The sequence below is a fragment of the Notolabrus celidotus genome, chromosome 4, assembly GCF_009762535.1.
Source record: "Notolabrus celidotus isolate fNotCel1 chromosome 4, fNotCel1.pri, whole genome shotgun sequence".
Lineage (NCBI taxonomy): Eukaryota > Metazoa > Chordata > Actinopteri > Labriformes > Labridae > Notolabrus > Notolabrus celidotus.
The window spans coordinates 19,687,195-19,708,267 of NC_048275.1; the positions used below are offsets into that span (position 1 = coordinate 19,687,195).

Here is a 21,073-nt window from a genome sequence, read left to right on the forward strand (position 1 = left end):
AACACACACACACACAAACACACACACACACACACACACACACACACACACACACACACACACACACACACACACACACACACACACACACTTTTTATGGGCAGGTGTTTTCTCGTGGTTTTTAAAGAGATCCAGAGATGTTTCTCAGTTGGTGTCTCTCGTCCTCGGTTTCACGCAATCTTTGAGTAAGGAACGTTTGGTTTTGGCTCTAGAATTTAGTCATTTTCTTTTTTTTTTAAGTACACAAGTAATTGAACTTTGCACACATACACTTAACATTACGGATATTAACATTTAATGACTTCATTTTAACAGCCCAGTTGTTGTATGCTCATGCCAAATTTGTCCCATAAAAAAATACGCTTCTCTGAAAGCAAACTATCCGCTTTTACTTATATTTTATTATCAATTTTAGTTTTTATCCAACTAAATCATTGACTTAAATTTTATTTGATTATTTTATTTGATTATTTATTGTTTTAATTTTTTTTCTTTTATTATTTTAACGTTCCTAATTCATCCTTTGCACTTTTTCAAATTTTCCTGATGTGATGTTGTCCTTTTACTCTGAAAACCTCTTTTATTGCCCTTTTAATGCTTTTATTTACTTCTCCATTTGTATTTATTTATTTTTATTTATTTATTTGTTTATTTTTTATCTATTTGCCCTGAAAAACCTCTCAACAATGATTTGCTGGTCCATTGTCACACCACTCCATACTGTTCAATTGACGTGTATTCCCTTTAACCTCTTACGTTGCATTTTGTTTTGCATTGATCACATTTTCTCCTCCCTGTCTGCCAAATTGTTTACTCTGATATTGAACTACGCTTTGTTTGTCAAAGCACTTTGTAAACATTTGTTTTTAAAGGTGCTATATAAATAAAATTATTATCCATAACAGCAACTGTCAGCATGCAATTTGAAATCACCGCCACAAGGTGTCAGGTTTGCACCAGAGAGACAATCTTTTAGATCAGACATCAGGTACTGATCAACCAGCTCTCTGGTATTATATGCAGCCTATACCCTGTAAAGTAGCTATATGTACATTTATTCGGATTTATAGAAATATATTGTAATTTGGAACATTTACTTCAAATTTTATAAAATACTTTCATCAATCCCTTCCCCTTTTACACATATAGCTATATGAATGAACCACCATTTTAAATGGGTTTAACAACAAGTCAACAAAGTTACCCAGTGTGTTTTATGTTCCTTACATGGGCTATAGGCTCTTCTGTAAAAGTCAGCTATTCCAGCTGTTATACTGTGTGAGCTGATCCAATGCATCTCAACAGCCAATCTTTTTGTGTGTCAGTACATCACACAGTCTGCAAATGGATGACCTTGCTTTCTCAGCCTGGAAGTAAGCTTTCCAGCCAGAGAGCCCTCCAGCCAGCCAGTGAACCAACTCACTAACAGTGGGGCTGCTGCAGTTGTTATGGCAACAGATGAGTGTTAACGGCACCTCTAACACTCTGGATTACTTTCGCACATGCACGCACTTGGGTGCACACAAACACACACAATCATTTTCGCACACTCTGGCTAATTGCAGGGAGGAAAGGCAGGTTTTATGTAAGCTCCCACACTGAAAAACACAAGCACTACAGATTCCTATTATTACAGAGGTTTCTACCAGTATAATCTTGTTTCCATGGCTCCAGGACATAGTGAGATCTCATTATTACCAAGCAGAGCATGGTCTGTTAGTGCGTAATGGACCAGTCAGTGTTTTGTGGTAGACTGCTGATGCTGTGTTGCTTTGTCGCTTGAGACTCATTTTCTTCTGCTAATGTCAATCAACCAACATTGAAATCAAAGGTTATCAATTTATACTCGTCAATCCATTATCAAAACATAGTAATCCACCTCAGAGATGTACCTTATTTGTGAATGTACAGCTCAATTTCATTTGCAAAACTAATGTCTTAGCAAGTGTTCTTTCAAGTAGTGGATCATGATGTTACAGAAATCCAAATACAGGGTGTTTGTTTCTTTTTATGCGACTTTCCCAACCTTTAAGAACAGTCTCACGGGTATAATCAGCTCTGGTGTGTTCGTTTGAGTGTGCTTGTATCACATCAGGAGTTAAGAGGTTAAAGCACTTTCCTGATTTTCATGCTGCAGTGTTTGAGAGGTAACAACAGGACAGCCTGTATGTGCTCTGCACTGATCTCTGTTACACACACATGAACACACAAGCTCAAAAGCAGATTTTGGAGGATTTTCAGCAGGGGTGAGTTGTTTTCTTTTTTCTTTTTTGGATTTGTTGACAAACAGATATGACCGTATCTTTACAGGGAGATTATCTCTCATTTTTAACATTCAATGACGGCTTTATTGAACATACATCTTTCATGTGTGAAAACCTTGAAACACTTTGAAGAATTATGCATGTTTCCAAAATGTCATTAACAGTGAAATTCTTGCATTTATCTTTGTTCTTCTGTGGCTGAAAGATATTTATTCCATACGTCACTGCAGCGCCACTAACTTGATTACTAACATGCAAAACCCTGAGGACGGATGGTCACAAGTGTGGTAATTACATTAAGACACATGGTAAGGTTACACTTAATAAGGTCTTGCTCTTTCATAACAAAGTGTATAATGACTTTTCACAGCATGATTTTTATTCGACATAATGTTCTTCCTGATTTTGGACTACCTTTATCTACTTCCCCTTTTGCAAATCACATTTCACCAGGGCCATTTATGTGTCTGTTGTGTCCTCATAACTTAAAGACAGGATAATGCAGCCTCCATATGCTTCAACAGTGGGTGAGCATTGTTATTATGAGGCTCCCAAAGCAGATTATGGTCTCAAAGTAATTATAGTTTGCATATGCTGTCTGCATATGAATGGAAATTCATTAACAAGTTGGCCAAACTTGTATGAACCATGCATAACAATAAGCTGATGGAAAGCTAATCGATTAATCAATTACCTCTCATCTTTTTGAAGCATGACAAAACGATTTCAGACATATGACCAATCTGTACTTCATGGATCGAACAAAATCTTGTTCTTCTTGTCCAACAATGAATCATTTCCCGAAACAAACCGTGTTTAAGTTGTTTCATTTTAACTTAGACCCCTGCATTACTTAATATACTCCCTGCAGGGTTGTTGATCTAAAAAGCCCCTCAGACAGGGAGCAGATAGAGTGATTTAAAGCCTTTAGGCATGGCGTGCAAAGAGATGATTACTTTTTCGTCTCAAGGCTTGCATGGTCATTTAGCCTCATCTTGAGACTCTCAGACCCTGCTGAGGTCCATACTGGGTTCAATGATCTCGATAGAGCAATGGAAGATAACAACATGCCAAAAGAGATCTAAACTTTAATGCACAAAATATTACAATACAATCCATGGAAAGGTTGAAAGCTGGGAAATGTGAGAAAAAGAAGTCTTTATTAGTTTTCTGATAGTTTCCATATTTTTTGCACAAACGTCTTGCTGTTTGAGATCAGAGGAAAGAGAATTACATCACTATCATTAACAAATAAATGAGAGGGTCTGTATGTCTCCATGAAAGAAAACACTGTGTATTAAGAATTGCACACTCTGTAATGTTTTGCAATGAAGCGTCAACCATGCCACAAGGGGCTTCATCATTCAAAGTGAAACCTTGAATTGATTTCCCATAGCAGCACCACAGGACAGAGATAGACAAAGACAGAGTGGATGCTCAGACTGACCCCCACTTGGATGATAGAGGTCAGACCTTTAATCTTGATCTGAGAGAATGGGGAGTTTTGGTGCTATTGCTCCAATGGAAATAATTATAGCTAGACTATTCTCCACTGTTGTCCCCAGTGGCAGATCGTGTCTTCCAGCTACAGTTGACTTGCACTGTCCTGCTCTACTCTGGGAGTCTGTGTTCAGGTCTGGAGTGACCCAGCACTAGGAACTTTGATAATTATTGTGGTGATGTTAATTGATGATGATGATGATGATAATGTAAGGTGTTAAATTGTTTGGTTGCTTCATTGTAGATGTTCCTTATTTTAATATTAAAAAATAAATAAATCCTTATTTACTTTTGTGCATTGCCTTTACACTGCTTGGCAGTACCTGCATCCAAATAGACTTGAAGCACTTTGTTACTCGTACTGATCGTGTTTCCTCTTGTCTAGATCTTTGCTTGTGTTGTGTTCTCGTATGTACGTCGCTTTGGATAAAAGCGCCTGCTAAATGACATTGTAACATTGTAACATTGTAACATTGTAACATTGTGAATATCATGTTAATTATTTGACAACATACCCAGAATATCTAGGTTTCCTTTTTTACCATATTACATTTAAGTCCACCTGACGGTGCGAACTTCAGCCCACGAAGGAGACTTTCCAACAGGTCCAACAACAGGCCTGTGCGAAGATTGTAATGTTTGGTTGAAAACACAATATTACTTTACTTGACCAGATAAGCATTAAAATGCTCAAGAACAGTAATGTTACTATGGTGTGATTTCAAATCATTTTGATCATACCCTGATATTTTGATAAGAAAGTAAATCACTGGTCAGAATTCTATCAAAGCCCCTCCAAGGGAACTTTGTGTACAAGACAGTACCTTTTAGCTCTGTGCTGATCTTGTCCTGTACATGTGTAGGTAGTGTTAACTGAGGAAAATGTCTTACTTCTTTCACAGCACTTACTGAGAATCTATTCCAAATGTAACAAAGCCTTTTTTCCCTTTTTGCTTTTTCCCACTCTAGCGCTGCCGTTTGGCCTCACACTTACTCAGTGGCAGTGGTTACAAGCATTTAAAAACAGTATTGTCAACCTTGTTACTAACGGTCTTGTTTGCTTTCGTGGATCACATAGAGGCATTGGTGTTAATCTGTCTGTTTCATAACTAGCCAACTTCTCACAGTCGCTGTAAATAAGTTACACATGCTTTTCCTCAGGATTTGTTGCAAGATGGTCTATGTGACTTTTTGAATGAGGGTTTATTTCTCATGAGAAGAAAGGGACAAAACTCCTTATCCACATTGCCATTTCCTTATTGTAGGGGGTAAATCTAAATTGTATGTAAGTTTAAAAAAGAGTAAAGGGTATCTGCACATGCCATTCTCTTCAGCATTAGTCACTCCACCCTGCATTCAAAACCATGAGTGATCAGCACAGCTTGGACTGAAAATGTTTGTGGTGACTTGTAAATTCCAATGAAATAACTAACAGGAAACTGCAGCCACATTTTGAATACAGAAAGAAAACTATAAGAGAAGGGGGATGGAAAAGAAAGAAAGAAGCTGTTGTTGAGAGAGAGTTTGCTTTTTCTGTCATTTATTTCAGAGAAGGAGATGCTGGAATTTTGAACCATGGGCTACATTAAGGACACATTTCCATATGTTTCCAAGTGTATACTGGCTCTGTAGAGTTTGAGCCAAAAGAGGCGGGCGATGGGTTTCCTCTTGCCTGCTTTCACCGCTGAGTGTGTTTGTGAGGAATGCTGCTACAATTACTGAGTCATTAGGAGGAGGTGGATGCTGCTTTGTGACAGAAAACTTCTCAAAAGCATCCTGATTAATGGACTGATTCTCAATGAAGCAGGAGCACCTTGTTCAATCCAAGGTTAATTAATCCCATGCTTGCCCAATAAGTGCCAACACAGAAACACAATCGCACTGGGCTAGACAAAATATCATCTAATCCCACACAGTAATTGAGCAGAACATAATTGTGTTGATGCTGCTGTGTGGGAAACAGCCATGAGCCACAGAGAGTTTCCAATATCTGTGTCAGTGTTCATTTGGCTGCTGGGGTGATTCAATTCAAAGTAGATTTTGAAGACAGTATTCCTTGGACTTTACAGCATTACGATAACATAAACTTGTTTGATTCACAGGAGGAAGCATTCCACAGAATCTGTGAGCAGAGTTTCAAAGGTATTGAAATCAGTTCCTCGCTCTGAGCAACATATTCCAAAAGTTTTCTCCCAAATTCCATCTGTTTGAATTGCTTTTCAACATTGATGTCTATGTTTTTGTTTTAGCACAATCTAAGCTCCTCTCATTGGTTTAGTGGGAGGGACTAAATGGAAAAAGGGTGTCATGTGTTTGTATCTCAACCAATCCAGTTCCAGCCACACTTGAATTATAATCTGATAAGGGATGTGGGCTTGTTTGCTTATTTGAACAGACCACTGTCCATTCAAATTACAAAAAACACTCACATACATCCAGGATCAGGCTCAAAAGTTAAACTGTTAATGCATAAATGGTTTGTATTTCCTCAGACTTGTAGACCCTCAGAGGGTTTAACAGAAACATTCAAAGCGTTTCTCTTTGACTTTTAAAAGGAGCAACAAAACATGCTTAAAAATTGAAAGTTTAATGCAACAAAACAAAGTCTTTGGTCTACTAGTGCTGTAAACATTGCTGTATGCAGCATGTTCTGACTGCGTAATCCTCTCTGCTTGTGGCAGTGCTGCATTATGTTTCAGCCAGGCTCACTAAAGGATTTGAAATGACATTATTAAAGGATTCAATGTAATTTCAGTCCAATACAAAACAAGATTATCATGCAAAGGTGTTGAATTTAGAATGAAAAATATATGATATTTTGGCATTTCTACAAAAATAAGTTATTTGTGAGACATCATGTTATTGTTCTTGTTGTACATTTGATTTATAGACAGTCAAGACGAAAGCCTTTAAACAGCACTTGCAGTACTAACATATCAGATCTTATACCAAACCAGTGCTTCAACTGGAGATACAGGTGACCGTAGATACAGGCACACATTGGGCTTCTAAACATATGACTATGGCAAAGCTTTTTCTTAATACTTTATTTAATGTTACAAGCTGAGCCCACAAGTGAAAAGCTAAGCCTGATAACTTGTGGCTATATCTTTTTTTGAAAGATTATACATATTGCAGATTTCCCACTGCGGTTTAAAGATGTTGATATCCATGCTACAATCTTATGATGTGCACTCACTGACCATATGTCAAACATGTTTTACAGAAAACAAGACACAACAAGTCTATTCAGGCCCTCTTACTGTTTAGCCTCAAGCTGAGGCACCAGCCACAGTGACCGTTATGATTAATGCAAATGAGAACCTCTGCTTACCCAACAGAGCTACACTGCTTCTGCTGAAATGTGCTTATTCAGTAGAAGTTATCTGTTCATTCAAACCTGAGAGGTGACCCAGGTCCCAAGCTCCCAAATCAATTGACTGTGTTTTAATTAGCTCTGTGGCCAGATCACCTCTGCTCCCCATTCACACCACTAGAGCCATTCATCAGTTGTTGATTAGATGTCTCATACCTCCACAGTTAAAGGTTGTTTAGGTCTGGAGACTCTGGACTTATCATTGAGTCATTACCTGGCTGCTGAACAGCTAAAAGAAATACTGTGACTTTTAAATAAGTGAATGCTGCAGGGGTAAACTGAAGAGCAAAATGCAGTTCATGTTCCAAATCTGTGGTCAGAAACTGCATTCATTGCAGTAAGTTATCGTTACACTGCTTTATGCAGCAAGACCTTGTTTCCCCGTTGAGTTTTATGCATTCAGCCAATCTTTTTGAAGCACTGAACATTCCTTAGCCTGGCTTAAAAAATATTTTCTGAGAGCACAACAAGGATATCAACTTATTTTCAAAGTAACTATCTTGATTACTGCAAATCATTTGTCTAATAAATTGTTTGGTCTAATTAATGTGAGAAATCACCATCACAGTTTGTGACTGTTTTGTCCAAATATCTTAAACACTGGAAAGTATTCAGTTGTGTGTGTCGTAAAACAGACAAAGGCAATTAATGGTCATATTAGTAAAACTAGAACAAGGAACATATTATTTTATTAGTCCCCATGTTGACTCAGTACATTACTTTTCCAAATTACACCACATTATCATAAAATCGATTCTGTGTAACATCAAGACCCTGCATAATATGGTTTAAGACTGTCCCCTTAATCTGCTTTATATGCTGCAGGTGCTTGAGAAGTTGCCAACCATGTAGTTAATCACCAGCTAGTTTTTGGATCATGGATTAACCAGTTTTTGCCACCTTTTATGAGAAAAAAAATCCAACATGTCCTAAACATGGCTACTTGTTTTATCCAGATGTGTAATTAAACTGGATATTTTAGTTGTTGGCATGAAGCAAGCGGAAGCCACTTATTGATGTGTTTCATCATCCTCTTTCAATCAGACCAATAACGTATTGATTAATCTAGATTGTCCAACTGATTCCACAGTGGAAATAGCCATCTGTGGACCTATATTTATTTCCCACACAGATAAAGGCACCATATCACTAATTTGACATTTACTTTTTTCAACAATCTACAGTAAATACAGGCCTAGAAATAGCTCCTTGAACTGTTTACCTTTAAAATATTATAAAGAATGCTTGAAAAAACTTTAAACCACTGCTACTTAGTTATACTCATCATGCTCAACCACATATACATAAACAGGTGTCCATACTCATCATATTCATATTTTATTTCTAGTATCAACTATTGTCTTTATATGTGTCAATTTAGTATTTTTTAATTCATTTTTGATATTAGAACACTATTTGGGTGGAGTTTTCTGCCTCTTCCTGCACAGTATAATATTTATCTTTGATCTTTTTTGTGTGTATTTTATTTTAGTTGTACAAATAAATAAACATAAACAATTTACAGTACATTTACAGTAGTCTCTTTCTGCATTACCCACCAGGTGTCAGCAGCTTACTACTCACCCTTCTGCTCTACTGCACTGAATGCAGTGAATGCAGACAAAGGTAAAGTATGCATGAATCCACAGAGCTTCAACTTTACAAATAATAAGAAATAGTGGTAGAAAAATGAGCAGGCCATATTTTTTAAACTAAAACATTGGTGTTGCTACTTAACCATCCCATTTATGTGTACAAAATTCATAATCTTAATTTCAACACAGCTTTTCGAATATTGTTCTATTGTTTGATAGCCATGAGTGACACTATGACTATGTAAAGAAATCATCAAATAAAGAAATGCTTTGATTAGTGCCCTATTTTTCTTTCAGAGCAAGGAGGCGGAGGGAGATGCACATGAGAGGCAGAGAGGAGGCGGTCCTAAGTGTCCTCCAGTCATCCTCTCGACTCCTTCTGTTCATTTGAATGCTGTATTGGAATAGAGGCAGACAGGGGAATGAGAACCAAGCGGTTAGGAATGACTTCACGTTTATTATGAGGAGTTAACTCACGTTTTTTCCCTCCGAGGTCCCTTCAACATCTGGATTTTTCCGCACTGGATATTTTTTTTTGACTCGCGGCGGAGGAAAGTTAGTCGTTAAATAAAATCTCCTCTCTCATCTTCTCAAGTAAAGGTTATTTTTCCAAGCCGCTAGCATAACGCATACCTGGACCAGGTCTCATGTAGTCTGCCAACCATCGCTTCTGTAGATAGCTAGCTTCACACTCGGAAGCTGAAACACTAGAGGATACATTTTAAACACAATGTAATTCCTCGTCCTTCTCCGGAGGTAACCAAACCCAGCCGGTGGCATCTTCCAACAGCTGGGTTGTGTCGACTAAATTGTGGATTAACGTGGATTTTTTTTTTCCCTTTAAGAACCCCCGGACGTGTTTAGCCAAAATGAGCGTCGATTTAATTGAATCAACTACATGAGTGGAGCCTAAACAAACGCATTTTTCCCAAGGAGTGCACTGTGGTCTTTTTTTTTCCATATCTGCTGAATTAAACGGCGCACAGTTGCTCTGGAAAATATGGAAAGCGAGATTTTCACCCCTCTGCTGGAGCAGTTTATGCTGTCGCCTCTGGTCTGCTGGGTAAGCTTCCCCTTGCTAATTAACCCTCCTGTTATGTTGGTTTCTCTGGAACTGCCATAATGTTCCTGGGTCAATTTGACCCGGGGCAGATTCAATTATCCAAAAGTGTCAGAACCCCAAAAAAATCCCAATACACATTTTTATTTAATCTAATTTTTAACTCCATTACTAACCATTTAAATCAAGATTTAATCCATTGGGGTTCTTTAATTCTCACAGATCATGCTTCAATGAGGATAACTCAATTGTTTTTCATTAAAATTCATGCTAAAACGTTTTTTATGTACATTAGAAAGCCCTAAATATAAATACAATAGTTTTACATGACATATATTTTTGTTTATTTTATTTTACATTTTTATTTTTTTTTTATTTTCATGAAGTAATGTTGAAAAATTAACACCCCACCTCTTCTTTCACATGCTGCACAGATTTTTATGCTGCATTTATCTGGTTTGGAAGGCATATATTGTCTAAAATATACTTTAAAAAGGGTCAATTTGACCCACAACATAACAGGAGGGTTAACCATTCAAATGTAGCTTAAGCTCACTAATTAAACACCCCTTCCCTTTCAAGAGTTTATTGATTGTCTTGACGCCTGCCGGTATTTGCTTGTCCTATTTATTCTCAGGTGAAGACAGTAGGGCACCCGACAGTGACCGATGGCTCCAAGCTGTCAGAATATGTTGAATTGGTGGATGGGATTTACCTGAATGAGATCATGCTGGAGATGTAAGTAATACAGCAACATAACAGACTGTCTCTTGCCTGCACCTCTAAAGTGTATTGTCCAAATGAGAGCATGCAGACTTTGCTTTGGACATCAAACATACCTAAATACATGTCTATATTCCTCAAAACTTGCATTACACAGCAGCCACCATGAATTAACAGACATATATTTCCACTTTGTACTTCATTCTCTGTCCTGCGCTTGAAATTGCCTGCTGAAGTGAATGTAGGCTAAGCACAAAGGGACCCTGTATTGGGGGCAATGATGGGGGTCACGCTGTCAGAAATCTCTGCAGACAGTTATTGTTAGTATCCTTTTCAGTTGTGTGGTTCACCCGACCACAAGTATCTATGGGTGCAAGAGTGAGCTCCACAGCTTCCAGTATCCCTGTGTGTTTTTCTTTCCAGTCACCCCTTTACACTGTCATCTGCAGCAGACTGTAAGACACCCCGCCCCTGGAAGCTACAGCACGTTTCCCTGCTGTGCTGAGGATTAAACTAGAAGCAGAGAACCACTGGTAGCTGCAGAATCTGGATGCAGATGACACAGCAATGCAGGTCCTTTTATTCATGTAGCAGTTCAGACACACGCTTGTTTGTTTTTATTGCATTAAAGGGAAGTGGATGCTCTTGCAGATCTCTTGATAGTGAGAGAGGAGTGGTTCCTGGGGGGAATGAGGCTGTGATATCAATTATTTCCAGTCTCCTTCTGACGAATAGTATGCCAGTAGACAGCTTTCCATTCCTTTGTCTGGCTTAAAGCAGCTACTTCCTGCTTGTAGGGCGATTTTCTTTATATATATATTTTCCTCTAATGCCACACTCCACACAGTCAGCATTTACTCCTTTTTTGCAGTGCTCAGCCAAGAGATTATAATGTGCTGCATTTACAAGACCGTTTTAACAGCTCACATTTTCTGAGATTTGTTTATCATTAAGGGGGATAAGGTGAGGTTTGAATACTGCACAACCCTAGCCCTGTTTCATTCTTTGAATACTTTTAAAAAGGCTTCATCTTTATCTGCATTGCATGAGGAGCTGATTAATTCTGACTTCCCGTTTCCTGTCTCAGTTTGTTGTCTTCCTCCTCCCACTCTGACCTCCTGCTGCTTTGCTGCATCACCCTACTAAGCTGCCTACCTTCACGTTCCAGCTACTACTTCCATCTCTTATTTCCCATGCTTGTTTGTCTTCCTCCTCCTATTCTTCCTCCGGGCTGCATCCCCAAAGTCCCAGAGGAGGCCTTTAAAAAAAACAAAAACGTGGACGTTTAAGGAGGCCAGTGCAGGTTCACTTGGACAACTTGGGGTGTCTTTCCTCTTCCACCCACAGTCTCTGTGAAATGATGAACAATCCAGCAGTATTTTTAGAGCATAATGCCCTATGGGATATTGAATACTGGAAAGCAACCAGAAAGATATGAGGGGGAAGGGTTGGAGGAGTGAGCAAGACAGAAAATGATTTGCCAAAATCCTCAAATGTGACAGAGATGAAGCAAAGATGAGCCAGAGGGTGGCATGCATAAGTCAAACTCGAGGCTGGTTCACAGAGACTGAGGTTTTTGAATACCTGTACTGAGGAAGAATTCAGTTTGCAAATGAATAGAAAGAGGTGGACATGTTTTTTTTCCGTGGTTAGTTGGATGCTCCTGCAGAGAAGCCAACGTTGGTCTGAAATGAACTGGCTTAGTGATCGCCTGACAGGATGTAAGGGATTGCCAGTCCCAGCGAGCCCTGTGTGTTTATATATGCGTGTACTTTTCTGCAGGGCTTCAGTGTGTGTGTGGGAGTTTGTGTATCTGGGCTGTTTTCTTCGGTGCATTTTGTTGCAGACTGAGGCAGCTGTTGGTAGTCGTCTTGCCCAGCCACCCTCCCACACAGAAGGCCTACAGTATTGGTCAGATTTATGTTGGTGAGACTGCTCTTTGTCTGCCTCTCCCAGCTTACCGGCACTCAAATAGACTGTTTCATCAGCTTAAAAACATATCACAGCTCATAATTCATCTCATTTTTTTCCAATCCACTCTTGTACCCACATTAAAAGTAGCTAAACCCTGACCACGTCTATTTGATGAACTGTAGGGGATAATTAACCGGGATTGTACTCCAATTCTCAGGCTCTTACAAACACGCTGATTTTCAAATTGCTCCCCTCTCTCTCTTTCACTGTTCATCTTTCTGGTTGTCACTGGTAGTTGGCATTTCACTGCTTGCAATTGATCCAGGCATGCTTAAAGGTGTCTGCCTTGTGTTAACCTCTAACACCTAAAACAAAGCCTTTATAGCAACGGCACTGCAGAAATCGTTGAATCAGAAAACACACGCGTTAGTACATGGAAGTTGGCAAACTCACACCTGCTGTACACTCTAGTTGAAGAAACTTGATCTTTTAATATAATTTACTGGTGATGTCAGCTGTTGTACTGTAAGCTGTGGTTCTTCTGTCTGAATGTCTCTTTATGGCCTTGGTGCAGACATGGCAGACAGGCTGGCAGCAGTTGTCACCAGGACACCATGGGAGAGAGAAGGGGAGAGAACCTGGGATTATCTAACGGTTTGCTGACACCCAGATGGCACCAAGTCCCTTCCCCCCTTGCCCTGTTGTGACTGACATTACCTAGCCAATTAGATTGCCCTCCTCCGCACTGTCAAACCAATTAGTTTTCCCGCTCAGCAAGAGGGAGCCAATTAAGTTTTTGTCAGGGTGACAACCGTCTAGTCAAATTCTCTGTGTTGCGGCCAATGCTGCTGACCCATGCTGGCTGGTTGGCCTGTTTGGTGATCAGGTCAGTGTGACTTCATCAGGCCGATGGGACAAAGTTATGTAGGGTGTACACTTTCAGCAATCAAAAGAGAGATTTGATGTGTCCTGCTTGATCTACATGTGGGACTTTTCATGTCCCTCTAAGAACTAAGCTTGTACTTTCTAGCTGTACATGCTTGTTTGGACTCTGAAACGTGGTCAAAAACTGTCAGGGTCCTCAAACTCTGATTATTAAGGGGTGAAGTTTATGTGGATCACCAAAAGAATGCTGTTTTGTAGGGTAATGTTTCTGATGGTTTGAGTTTTTAAACAGATCCATGCATGTCTGTAAAACCCAAGCAGCAACCTCCGGTCTAAAAATATGAGTCCAATGCGGAAGTGCTAAAAACTGCAGTTCATCGAGGATCCGCTTCAAGCTGGCTCCGGAAGTGCCGGAAACCACATACACACCAATTCAAAAAAGACGATCTTTACAGCAGAAATAAACATGTTTACAGCCTGGTACAAAAGACGAGGGTAATCTGGATAGCTCATTTCTCGGAGGGTGAATTTTTTTCTAACGCGGCAATTTCGAAGATATTGAGATTAGGAGTCTTCCAATGAGAGACATAGCTGACTTGATTGACAGGCAGGAACACTGTAGCTGTTGGCTAGGAGGCTCAAAGCCCGCCTCTTTACGTCACAATCGCTCGACAGCAGTAATATGGCTGCCGCTGCTGATTGGCCTCAAAACATCTCAGAAACAGATGGGTGACATCACGGATACAACGTCCGTATTTTTACAGTCTATGGTAAAACCATCTCAGTGGCACACATGGGGGACAAGACCACAAATAAAGGTAACCCCCCCCCCCAACATATTCAGTCTCAGAAACATGCAGACATGGTTGCTTTCCTGTGGTCCATCAGTAAGCTGTTAAACTATTAGTGAGAGGATATGGATCTATAAATACTTAATGCACATTTGAAAGCCATTCTGAAGGCCACAGTACAGTAAAACCTGTGTGTAGGCTCGCATTCAGGATGTGGTCCTCACTATACCTGTCATCACTTCCTTTCATGCCAGAATTGGCTTGTTGACACAGCACGTATACACAAACACACTCAGAATTCAACCAATGGCTTTGCAGAGGAGTTTGAGAGAAGAGGGGCCAGGCTGACTGATGTGTGTTAGTTTAACCCCTGGACTCAGTTTACAAGAAAAAATAGTTTCAATAATAGACCAACAATCAAATTCTACATTGAATCTCTCTTTTATTGTTTCACTGACTTATAGAGGCTTTATGCTTCTTTTTATGGTTCTGTTGCTGCAGTTGTTACAGAGAGATTCGACATGAGGCCACCAACAAAGGAACATATTAGTCAGCTCTTCTCCAGGTTTTTGTTTTGATGATATTTTTATCCCTCTGTACTTATTTTTATATGTAGGACTCCTGGGTGTTTGAGAAGCTTGAGTGTTCTGGAGGGGGAAGCCGTTTTGATGCAAAAAAATAAGTTAATGTTTCCAGTATCTTTAAAGCTCCTGTGAGGAACTTAATGTTTGCGTTGGCTTTGGCACCCCCTGGGGACAAAGTGATACCTCTATTGTTGCTGAGTTAATTATGTTTCTGACACGAAATCTCCTCCTGCTTTCAATTAACAATCAAATATTTCACTCATTCAGATCATTTGCTGCATAAAAAGTACTCAAATGGTTTTTCTTTTATGTGCTGTTGAATACCTCGTCTGACACCTTCCCCCTTACAGCTGTTTCAGGCTTTAAAAATTATGAAACAGAAACTGTTAAAATATTTTCTAATGATTTTGTTTGATTTTGAAGGTCGTAAAGAGGCATGGTTGTTAATTTCAGCCTGTTTCATAAACACTCAAAAACTTCTCACAGGAGCTTTAAACAAAATGTTCGCAGTATCCGTAAACAAAAAAATATGTATATTGAATTTTAGATCCATTTACCATACAGTGCATTTGGTTATAACAGATGGAATTAATGACAAATGCTTGATATGCTGAATGGAATAAATCATAAAGATAAGAATTCTGACATTTCCACTTTTTAATGCCTTAGACTCTGCATCTTGTTTTCCTCTTACTCTTCTCTGCTAACATATTCAAATCCATCATTTATCAGCCCTCTCTCTCATCACTTCCTCTATTGATTCTATTCCTTATTTTTCTTCTTGAATCTATTTTCCTTCACCTCTGTGTCTTCTTCTTTTCCATCCACGCCTCACCTCTCCTTGCCCTCCTCTGTTTTCTCTGAGCAGCATGTTGAAGCCTTTGTTGGCTCTCTCTAGGGCTTGTTACAGCAGACATAGTTGAGATTCCAGCTGCAGCAGAGAAAGGAGAAGAGCAGAGCTGCTGCTGGGATGTTAGTCTGTTTGGTTATGCTGCTTCTGCTGCCTGGACTGTGGGGTCCCAACCCATCCACATCAAAGTGTAGAATGAATCCGGCACCTCTCATATTCATGTTTGTGCAATGTCACACTCTGTGTGTCTGTGTGGTGGGAGGATGTGTATCAAGTAAGACAGGAAACAGCAGCTGTGACCTTGAGAGGACAAACTTTAACAAGGCTGTGTTAATGTGAAGCACTGAAAATCCCACATCCAGGAACATGTTAACCCCACAGGGACCTTTATAGTATTTCAGTTACAGCTTTTGTCTTTATTTTTTTTTTAGCCCTAGCAATTAAAAAGAAATCACAGCTTGCGATAAATTGGTGTTGTCTCTGTAATGCACTGAAACATGCTCAAACAGTTCATTTAACAGCATTCCCAAAATAAATACAACATCGTAAAACCTTGAATAGATTTGATTGTGTATTTGCTTTAACTTATGAGAGAAACAGGGCTTTATTGAGACTGAGATATGGTTGTGAACAGGTGCTAATATACTGACCTCCCTCCTGCTTTATATTTGATTACACTGGGTCAAATTTCTCCACTCTGCTCTCATTTCTGTCAATTTGCTGCTGCTAATGCAAACCAAAAACTTCCTCCATCTGTTTCATGTTACGGGCCCTTCACTGGCTCAGGGACCACAGTCCCCTCTTGTCCCTTGAACACTTTTACTGTGACACATTTGCAGAAAGTGTCGTTTCATTAACAGCAGCTTAACATTGTTAACAAATTGGCATGAATACATTGTCTGCCTGAACGAAATGCACATAATAATTCAAGCATTTTCTGATATGGTGCATTGTTACAGTGTTTAGGCCTTTTAGTGCAGACAGGGGCAACAAATAAGATCTCATGTAGATCTGCAGGGAATAAGTTTTACTGTGATCCCTATGGATACAGTGGGAGAAGAGAGGAATGGGAAGAGGCCCAGTGGAAACAGAGAGACAAAGACAGGAGAGAAACGAGTCCATGAAACACCAAGACAAGGAAATAGGGTGATGTTATCCACATACCAGCGGTCAGGGTTTAACTGGGTTGCTTGTATTCTACTGTTCCCATGGTGGGAGAGGTTTGAAAAGGAGAAATGGGGATTTTTTTGTTGAATGCTATTCTCTTTTCTCACTGTGATCACTTTAGTAATCGTATAGAGTTTGGGCAGCTCATTATGAGTTGATCATCTTTATGGTTATTAAAAGGTAAGCACGTTTTGGTTTAGTGCGTAATACCATAGACGTATAAAGAGTAGACGCCGCATTGGCTGCTGGGGCGCCATCTTGGTCCGGTCATCCTACCCATGATCCTACCTGTAAACGTAAACTGAAGCAGCAAAGACTTCAAGATGCCAGAGCGCTGTGCGGCAAAATACCTATCATACATCACATATATCACATTATCAGAATATTCTATTACTGTTAAGCCCACTTTGAAAATTAAAATACGCCAAACCATGTGTCCTGTACCCTCATGGGCTCATTGTTTTGTGAACTTTCTACATTGAGCATCAGGTTTGCATGATAGCAAAGTATTAGAGATGTGACGTTCTTGAACGAGTCTGTCTTTTGAACAGATCTTTTAAGTGAACGATGAGAACCGGTTCGCAGTTGCAAGCCGTTCATTTGGGAGACGTTTTTATATGCAAATTGCCCACGCTGCCTTCAGGTGTCACCTGCGTGCCCCATGAGTCTTTTGTTCACACTTATTGTCTACACTTTGTTATTGTTTACATTGATGTGGATTCCAGTCAAGGAGCTGAGCTCTTGTTTGTAAAGAAGTTCAGGTGTAGAAACACCAGGTGGGGTAGTACAATTTTGCATTCACAGTTTTATAATGTCCTTTATTCTAGTTGGATTTATATAGATTTTTTTTATAAATATATATTTATTCTTCTTTATTATTTTTATATTTTTTTCTGTATTGTTAAAATGTTCTTGTGTGGAAAATTTTACAGTAAAGTTGTTTCTCATGGAAGTTATCTGTAGCCTGTGTAGTTTTTATGGTGCTCCAAAGTTTTTTAGGTGAGGGAAAATTCAAAATATTGATCTCACTGTCAAAGCATGGGGATATGGAACCATCTTATGGAATGTTTACAATGCCAAATTAAATTATAATCAATAATTCAGAATAATTCCCACCAATTTAGTATATATATAAATATATATATATATATATATATATATATATATATATATATATATATATATATATATATATATATATATATACATATATATATATATATATACATATATATATATGGCAAGCCGTTCAGGAAATTAATATATATGGAATGAAGTCTGAATATATGGATTGAAAGTCTGAATATATTGAATGAAACTTGATATATATGGAATGAAACTCGATATATATGGAATGAAGTCTGAATATATTGAATGAAACTTGATATATATGGAATGAAACTCGATATATATGGATTGAAAGTCTGAATATATTGAATGAAACTTGATATATATGGAATGAAACTTGATATATATGGAATGAAGTCTGAATATATGGAATGAAACTTGATATATATGGAATGAAATTTGATATATATGGAATGAAGTCTGAATATATTGAATGAAACTTGATATATATGGAATGAAACTTGATATATATGGAATGAAACTTGATATATATGGAATGAAGTCTGAATATATGGAATGAAACTTGATATATATGGAATGAAGTCTGAATATATTGAATGAAACTCGATATATATGGAATGAAGTCTGAATATATTGAATGAAACTCGATATATATGGAATGAAGTCTGAATATATTGAATGAAACTTGATATATATGGAATGAAACTCGATATATATGGAATGAAGTCTGAATATATTGAATGAAACTCGATATATATGGAATGAAGTCTGAATATATTGAATGAAACTCGATATATATGGAATGAAACTCGATATATATGGAATGAAGTCTGAATATATTGAATGAAACTTGATATATATGGAATGAAACTCGATATATGTGGAATGAAACTCGGAATATATGGAATGAAAAATCACGTCATGTATGGCCTGCGCCATCTTGTCTTTCTGGGGTGTGATCATAGGGGTGTGATTTTGTTTTCCGGTTAGACGTAGCTTTTAGTAATGCAACCATGAGGGAGGCACGAGATGTTTTCACTGCAATTTTAATTAATGAAGGGGTTATCAACCCCTTGGGTAATGCATGTGCTGTTAAGTCAATCCGTATAGGAAAAAGGAACCCACCCCTCCTCTCTATTAAGTTGGTTTCATCCAAAAGTGATGATCGGACCGTCTGCACAGAGAGACGAGAGGAACACGAAGCAGTGGGCTGCAGAAGCATTTAGGAGGGTAGTAAACAAGTGAAAATACGAAAATATTAAATATCACAGGTTATACACACTTCTACAAAGGCTAAAGATATTGCCCCTTCTTTATTCAGGTGGTTCAGTCCTCTAGTTCGCTAGCTAACTTTTGTTATGACTTGTGATAATGTAGCATCCTGTTCAATGTTAACAGGTGGAGCTCATACCTGTGTGCATCATCTGACAGTGAGTGAGTGTAATGAAAAAGTACGACCAAATTACCACAGGTTACAGAGGTAGAGGAAAATGTGTCCCCTCAGAAACACTAAAAAGAAGTGCTAAAGGTTATTTTCAGAGAGACATTAATAAAAGATGAGTTCTCTTTGATGACAATAAAACAATACGATTAGAAGTGGTGTTCAGAGTACTTATTTAAGCTTTCATTCAATATATTCAGACTTCATTCCATATATCAAGTTTCCTTCCATATATTCAGACTTCATTCCATATATATCAAGTTTCCTTCCATATATTCAGACTTCATTCCATATATATCAAGTTTCATTCCATATATTCAGACTTCATTCCATATATATCGAGTTTCATTCAATATATTCAGACTTTCATTCCATATATATCAAGTTTCATTCCATATATTCAGACTTTCATTCCATATATATCAAGTTTCATTCCATATATTCAGACTTTCATTCCATATATATCAAGTTTCATTCCATATATTCAGACTTTCATTCCATATATATCGAGTTTCATTCCATATATTCAGACTTTCATTCCATATATATCGAGTTTCATTCCATATATTAAGACTTTCATTCCATATATATCGAGTTTCATTCCATATATATCGAGTTTCATTCAATATATTCAGACTTCATTCCATATATATCGAGTTTCATTCCATATATTCAGACTTCATTCCATATATATCGAGGTTCATTCAATATATTCAGACTTTCATTCAATATATTATTTCCTGAACGGCTTGCCATATATATATATATATATATATATATATATATATATATATATATATACAGATTGTTTGGTTGTGTAAGTTTGAATTATTCTGATCCAAATCTTATCTTATAACTACTACTAGTGATTGTTTCCTTGATAAAAAACAAGTTAGCCCTGGTTGACTTCTAAAAAATAAATAAATATAACAATGACCCAAAGAGCCAGTCTTTTGAACGGCTCTTAGAAAGGAACGGTTCCCTTCAAAGAGCCATAAATCCCATCTCTACAAAGTATCAAACAATTGAAACTCCTGCAATACAAATGTTCAGTGTTTCTGATAGTTGATGCTGTGTGATTCAGTGTGCTCTGTTGTGTGCTCTCACAAGCTACCGTTTAGAAATGCGGTCAGTGTGTTAAATTGTAATCCAGTATAACAAGATTTCATTTTAACAAGATCAAGGCAGAACTCTAAGTATTGCAACTGTCAGGCAAACATTTAGACAAAGTTGTCTGTCTGCATTAAGGCTCTACTGAGTAAATCTCATAATTTAATTTATGGAGCAGCATCACTGGCTACTCCTTAATTACCTTTGCCTGCATGCACTCTTGTTGGGTTGACGTACAACAGAGTAGTACTCCCTTTTCAAAGTTGTATCCCCTATTAATCTGTTAGCAATAGGAGAATTCACAGGATGAACCTGGGGCTGGTTGTGTTTCTCGAAGGCATGTGGTTTGATAAAATGGCTTTAATCTTAGTTTTGGATGAGGAGGATATTAGCACGCGCTGATTATTTGATATTTTGGCATTAAGACAAGCTTGATTGCATGTTCTAGTTTGTTATAAGCCGATGACTTCTCATGTGGGTGCTATTTCAGTTGATAGTCATAATGTTTCAGACACTGACCCACAAACTTATCCTGAACTGAACTGTTAACCTCACCAAGGATGCTAATAAGTGCTCATCCCTCAGATTTGTATTACTGTTAGCTGTTTGTCCTCATGTGTGTCTCACAAACATGGGCACACACTAACACTCCCCTGCTGTGTTTGGGCAGTGCAGCTCAGAAGCTCTGTGCCCAACACGTGGCCAAATCTAGCCTGCTTTTGGT

At 38.2% G+C, this 21,073-nt stretch overlaps 1 protein-coding gene across 1 annotated transcript in view; it reads left to right on the forward strand.

The window, feature by feature from the left end:
* Positions 1–8,702: 8,702 nt before the first annotated feature.
* LOC117811584 (girdin-like) overlaps positions 8,703–21,073 on the forward strand; it is an 82,624-nt gene continuing 70,253 nt past the window's right edge. Inside the window, 3 exon segments of the mRNA XM_034681944.1 lie at positions 8,703–8,766; positions 9,033–9,798; positions 10,433–10,533. Coding sequence (XP_034537835.1) covers positions 9,736–9,798; positions 10,433–10,533 — 164 coding nt within the window. The 5' untranslated portion in view covers positions 8,703–8,766; positions 9,033–9,735.